This window comes from Thamnophis sirtalis, unplaced genomic scaffold (assembly GCF_051295495.1).
Source record: "Thamnophis sirtalis isolate CommonGarterSnake01/CBP01778 unplaced genomic scaffold, rThaSir2_p1.2 scaffold_4, whole genome shotgun sequence".
In the NCBI taxonomy this organism is placed as follows: Eukaryota; Metazoa; Chordata; class Lepidosauria; order Squamata; family Natricidae; genus Thamnophis; species Thamnophis sirtalis.
Window position 1 is genome coordinate 94,115,972 of NW_028261384.1, and position 6,833 is coordinate 94,122,804.

Consider the following 6,833-nt stretch of genomic DNA (forward strand, 5'->3'; position numbering starts at 1 on the left):
TGTCCATGTTAGGGTGGTGAGAAGGTCTGCAATTCAAAATCTCTTTGCCTTTTGATCTGTATTATTTGTGTAAAAGGAGCTGTAAATTTTTTCCTCTCTAAAATGCAAAATGCCTTGCCATAAACCAAATTTGACACAATTATGATGGTTTTATATATATATATATATATATATATATATATATATATATATATATATATATATATATATATATATATATATATATATATATATATATATATATATATATATATATATATATATATATCAGACAGACAGACAGATAGATAGATATAGACTAGTCCTTATTTAAAACAAGACTTTGAGATTTTTTTGTTTAGCATATCATTTGACGTAAATATTTATTCATCTTAAGGAAACTGAACAGAAACACACAAAAAAGCACTTCTGGTGTCCCATAGACATTTCATATTGTCTACAACTTTTTTTCCCTCTCTCTCTCTCTCTCTCTCTGTTAGTTTTCTTTTCTTTTTCTGTAAAATGTTGTTGATTTTTGTTGTTTTATTTTAAAAACTTTGTTCAGAAATGTAAGTTCTTTGAAATCTTTTTTAAAATGCTGGTATGTCTAAAGGTGATGGAGGTCATATTAAAAGGAGGAAAAAATTAGAGGTAATTTTTTTCATCCTCCTTTTGCTCAAATAAAGTTATCAGATAAACAAAAAAATGAAATAGTACTGTATTGGGGAAAATATACTCTTCTGAGTCCTTACAAGTTACTGTTTTTTTTTTGTTTTTTATAGAGAGATTTATATACTGGTGTATCATTACATAAACATATGCTTCCCTCCCCAAAACCCATCACAGAAAGAAAGAATGTAAGTTACTATTAAGGGGGGGGGATAAGCCAACAGAAATATTAAGCATAATAGTATTCTCTTCACATCACCTTTAAAAGTTGCATATTTGCGTTTCCCCAACCTATCCATGCATAACAAAACATTTTGCCATTTCATAAAAATCTCCCCCCCCCCCACATTTTCTTTAACATTTTTAAAACAGGTAAAAAACAGCATGACACACAAATTTTGGAAAGTAAGTTACGTGGGGTTACAAGGGTGGTTCAAAAAGTCAGTGATTGTTAAATACCAGGGAAACTTTCCACGGGTCCGTTTCCCCCAAATCAAAAAGTGCACAATTTTAAATCTCAGCGAGTTTGTTGGTCCATATTTCTAATATTTCATATGGATTCTTTTTGTTGTTGTTTTAGTTTTTTCTTTTCTCTTTCCCTTTCTTTTATTTCTTTTTCTAGTTTCAATACCTACTTGCATAGATAGAGATAGAATATATTTTTCATCTGTTTGCCCGTTTATTGCTTTGTCAAGTTCTCACTGCATTGAAAGTTTGATTTAAAGTTTGCAAATATTTTAACAGCTTAATTTTGTGCAAGCTGATACATATTTATACTGAAGTAAGCCCCATTAAGCCTAATAAGACTAATTCCCAGATAAATATGTAAAGGTTTGCAGATGGCATAGATACCTTTTTCGGGGATTTTTTGATTCAGCTACTGGGAAGATGGAAACCTTCATCGCATCACCTGCCTTTTATAAACTGTTTTGTTCTAAAGCCATATTGAACTTTAGGAGATTTTTTTAATTATAAGGCATAATTTATCATAGACAATCCATTAGGATGGGGTGAAACTTTGATACTCTCCTCTTTAATTTTGAAAAATGTGGTTGTCTCTCCTAATAAGGTGGATTTAAAACTTTGTTTTCGGGTGGGCAAAATCTCAACTAAACAGTCTATTAGCTATAGAGTCCTTTCGTTTGTTTTTAAATATAAAATTATGCTAGCATATATATTGCACCAGATTTTTTTCATAGTACTTAGTGGGGGCAGGGAAGTCGCAGATTCTGGTTATAATCTGATTCCCAATCGGGATTGGAGTCCCGCGGAAACCAAGGCGCGAAAAAACTCCACCGACTTTCCATTTAAATCGAAGCCAGTGACTGAAAACCAAAGCGACCCATTGAATTCAACGGGATTGGGAAGGATTGAAACCCGCTGCCTCAGATCAGGGGCTGTTGGATCAGGTTCCCTCACGCCCTCCCCCTCGCTCCAAAACAAGAAGGTTCAGCTCAATTAGTTCACGAATAGGAATGATTATTATTCTATCCTCCCGCCCTTCCGATTTTTTTTATTAATGTTACGATAAAAGTGGTTCACAGTTGAATTTTTAAAAAATTGCAGCCCTCGGGACGAAGTACAGGGGAATATCAAAGAAGGCCGAGGATCTATTTATTTCTCTCTCTTCCCTCCTCCTCCCCATTCTCTCTCTTTCTGTTTAGTTTATACCACCCAAATACCCCCTCCCTTTCCCAGTCCAGTACACTGGAAATCTACAAGTTGTCACGGTTACTCGTGAAACCGGTAGGAGAACGCGACTCCCAAGGCGCCTCTGGGAACAGGGGGAAAGGAGCTAGTTATGGAAAAAAGCATTGAGCTCCTCATACATCGGACCTCGGTCATGATGGAGGTGCATCTCGTAAGGCAAAACATTCTCAGAGTGGACGCCACTGCGCATTCCCGAAGATCCGAACACTAAATTGTGCCCGGAAGGGCGAGAACTGGGGAGGGCGGAGTAGTGCATAGAATAATGGTAATTTTTCTCGTGGTCGGGGGAAGAATCCTGCTTGAGGGAAAAATTCCCGTTCACGCACAAAGGAGGGCTCAGGGGCCCGTCGTATTCCGAGCTATTGTAATCTGGCGAGGCGTTCCCATAGAGGGACTCGTAGGTGGCACAGTAAGCGTGCGTCCGCAAGGCGTGGGAGCTAGCCATGGTGCTGGAAGCGCACTGAGCGCTGGAGATCCGCGAGCACTGGTAGGTGTAGGGATGCATGGCAAAGCTGGAGTTGGGCCCGTGGTATCTCCCGGCCTCCTGGCCTTGCTCAGTAAGGAAATTCCTTGAGTTGAGCTGGAGGCAGCCGGCCACTAAGTTAGTGGTCGGCTGGGACAAACCTTTGCACAAAGTCTGCACGTAGGAGACCAGATCCGGCCTCTTACCCGAGCGCAGGATTTCCGACAGGGCCCAGATGTAATTCTTGGCCAGCCGCAAGGTTTCGATCTTCGACAATTTCTGCGTTTTGGAGTAGCAAGGCACGACCTTGCGGAGATTGTCCAAGGCAGCGTTAAGGTCGTGCATCCGGTTGCGTTCCCGGGCGTTGGCCTTTTGGCGTCGCATCTTGGAGCGCTCTAGCCTGGCCTTGGTCATTTTCCTTTTTTTGGGGCCCCGTTTCTTAGGTCGATCGCCTTCCGCTTCCTCGATGCCTTCCTCCTCCTCCTCCTCCTCCTCTTCATCAGCGCCCAGGTCGTTCTCCTCTTTTACTTCCGAGTCGTCCTCCTGAAGAGGGCAGCTTTTACTTTTCTGCTCCTCTTTGTCGCTCGAATCATCCTCTTCACAATCGTCCGCCCAGCTGGAGAATTTCTGAACTTCTGGGATCAAGCTGGGTTCGCTGAAGAGGCGCGTCAACATGGTGGCTGGAGGGGTGACGGGGGCGGGGAAGAAGGAGGGAGGAGAAAGGCGCACGGAATGAGCGGGCCGGAAAGAAGGGAAGAATGGCAACGAGAAATAGTCACACAAGTTGGTCTTAACATCCACCACTTAACACCCACCAATCAATTACCCTGGACCCCTGAAGACTATCCCAACCCACGGATAGTTTAGTCGCTCAGCCTTTTCCAGCCAATTGCTGGGAAAGCTGACAGTTCCACTCCTAAACAGATTTCAATCTTCCTGGCCAAGATATAAAGGGTCCTCCCTTCTTCCAAAGAAGATCTTTGCTGCCAGCCTGGTCACCAGATCCTTAGGGTAATTTGGAAGGAGAGAGAGAGAGAGTGAGTGAGAGAGAAAAAAGGCTGTCTTCAGATATCCACCTCTTGTCCAAAACTCAACCTGTTTTCAGTGGAAATGGAATTATGATATTATTACGGTTTGATTTTAAACTATAAATCGATTATCATTACCCTTCCTCCCCTGCAGTTGATTCCCTCCCTCCCTCCCTCCCTCCCCTCTCTCTCACTCACTCACTCACTCACTCACTCACACACACACACACAAACACACACACACACAGAGAGAGAGAGAGGGAGAAAGACAGAGAGACAGAGAGAAACACAGAGACACACACAGAGAGAGACAGAGACAGATTGATTCCTTAACAAATTGCAGCTTTTTCTGCCAAAGCTTGGTGCCTAATGTCTTCCTTGTTATCCAGGTCTCTATGTGTGTGTGTGTGTGTGTGTGTGAGAGAGAGAGAGAGAGAGAGAGAGAGAGAGAGAGAGAGAGGGAGGGAGGGAGGGAGGGAGGGAGGGAGGGAGAGAGAGAGAGAGAGAGAGAGAGAGAGAGAGAGAGAGAGAGAGAGAGAGAGAATATCCCACCCTTCAAACCACAGGGTAGAACTGTTCTAAACCTTGTCTTAAACCTCTTTAGTGAACTGGCTCCTAAACCTGTCTCTCCTCCCGACTGACACGAACAGCATTGCATTTATGTGATGGCAACCAGCTTTACTTACTCCTTCTTCGTTTCATTAAAAAAAAACATTATACATATGCACAATACTTTATATACGCATACTTCACAAACACCCACGTACGCGCACGCACACACACACACACATACAAAGAGGAAACTTGGGGGAGGGGAGAGAGAGGGCAGGAAGATTTGTTTAGAACTTGCCTGAAATTGGCTTTCCCCATTCTTCCCCTGAAAACAATTGATTCATTAAAAAAGTCTTTTCAATATTAATTGGTGTCTACGCTGTTTTCCCGCTTAATTAGTGCAAAGCTGAGCTTGATACCTCTGACCCTTCTTCATTACAAATTACCTCCCTTTCCTTTTGTTGTATCGAAATACAATGGATTTTTCTCTATTTCTTACGGGGACTCAGAGCTGTATTTACTCAGCCTCGCTCCCCTCTTTTGATTAGTTTACCAGATTTAATGGAATTGAAAACCATTAAACCCATCTCATCTGCATCCCGGCATGTCGGAGCAAAAGATTGCTGCTCTCGCTAGCACAGCTTTGAGACGGGGATCTCGGGAATGCCCAGAAAAAACCTAGAACTTTTCTCTCCAATTCCTGCCCCCTTCTCCGCTTAGAAAACCGGACCTTTTGCCCTAGCTTTCCCCAGGTTCTTTCTTTTCCAAAAAGAATTAAAACGAGCATTACATTTCTGAAGGTAGACACTTCGCAGCGCCGAAACCCCACCGACCCCGCAATCTTCACGCCGCGTCCCTCCCTTGCTTGCCAAAATCCTGATAACTTCTCCGTCGGGCCCCGGTTTTTGTTTTCTCCCCCGCTGGTTTTCCCGTTGGAGGGTTCTTTCCATGCTCCCTAGGAGGAGGAGAAAGGATTGGAATGTTTCTCTATGGCACCATCCCCATCCTCATCCTCCTTCTCAGGGCGACCCTCGAGACTGACATCTCGGCAGTTTCTCCCTTCCCGATCCGCCTTCCTCCTCCTCCTCCTCCTCCTCCTCCTCCTCCTCCTCCTCCTCCTCCTCCTCCTCCTCCTCCTCCTCCTCCTCCTCCTCCTCCTCCTCCTCTCCTTCTCCCCCCCGCCTCCATCCCCCCCCCCTTTCACCCGCACATCCAGACCTGAGACCATCTTCCTGGGAGAAGATTGAGCTGCCGAAAGAACTGATAGGTCCATGTGCCAGTTTTGTGCGCGAGTGTTTGCAGTCATTTTATGTTGCCTTTGAAGCGGGGAAGCAACGAGGGGGGGCGGAGAGAGAGGGGGGAGGGAGGAGAGAGAGAGAGAGAGAGACCCCTATACGAACCGAACCCAGGCGCAGATAAACCCCGAGGCTAGAATAAATCGCTTGCGAGATGAGATTAGAAAAGATAGAGAGCCCTTCGCACCCGTAATTGCTGGAGATCTGATTCCGAAGGCCATGCTAGGTATGCACAAGTGGTGTGTGTTTGTGTGTTGTGTATCCATTTCTCCCCCCATATTTTAAAATACACAATTTTATTACTAAATTGTTTAATTGTGCTTCCCCCCCGCCCGCCCAAGTGGTTTTGTAGATCGATAAGCTTCCTTCTTATGCAAAACCGGCATTTGCTACATCAGAGGTTTGGATCTATACATCTTACGTAGAGATCGCTTTTCTACCTCTTACTCCCACCCCATTCCCACCCTGCACTTCATTCATTCCTCTTCACAGATACAAATCGATTGGGATGTGTAAAAGTCGGGGAGGGGGGAGAGAAGAGAAAGATAAGAGCTCGAAGGGGGGGGGGATTTAGAAAGTGGCCAGGGGTGGGGTAAGATGAGACAAGTTGCAACCCCGTGTTTAAGTTTCGGTCCCCCCCCCCTCCTTACATAACTTACCTCCAAAGCTCAGTTGAGGAGTCCTCAAGTCCTTGGACCCTGCATCTTTTGGGAGTAAGGAGGGAAAAAATGGGGGGAGGAAAGGGGGGGAAGACTCCTTGAGGTCCACCCCGTCTCCTTCACTGTCTTATCCAAAAGGAGGAGGGAAGTGGCACGCTTCAAGCAGGCAGAGGGGTACCAACTCTGATGCCAGACCATATGGCTGGCACGTCATCCACTGGAGTTATCACATGAGCTGCGGAGATTGACATGCGCTCGCGTGTAGGGAGATCTCGCTCTCTGGGGAAAGCGAGACCACCATCTGTCACTCCCTACACTTGAGAAAGAAAGAAAGAAAGAAAGAAAGAAAGAAAGAAAGAAAGAAAGAAAGAAAGACGTAACGCAGCCACCACAATGACTCCAGATCTGTAGACCTACAAGATGAAAGAGACTAGGGGAAAATAAAATAGCAAAGGGAAGTGGGAACAATAGAATTTAC

General features: G+C 44.5%; 1 protein-coding gene across 1 annotated transcript; it reads right to left on the minus strand.

Moving 5' to 3' along the window:
* Positions 1–353: 353 nt before the first annotated feature.
* NEUROD2 (neuronal differentiation 2) lies at positions 354–6,537 on the minus strand. The gene is made up of 2 exons (XM_014053479.2): positions 6,356–6,537; positions 354–3,501 (listed from the first exon to the last, which is right to left on the minus strand). Exon 2 carries the CDS (start codon positions 3,494–3,496, stop codon positions 2,444–2,446), a length of 1,053 nt encoding a protein of 350 aa, XP_013908954.1. The 5' UTR covers positions 3,497–3,501; positions 6,356–6,537; the 3' UTR covers positions 354–2,443.
* Between the last annotated feature and the right edge of the window lie 296 nt (positions 6,538–6,833).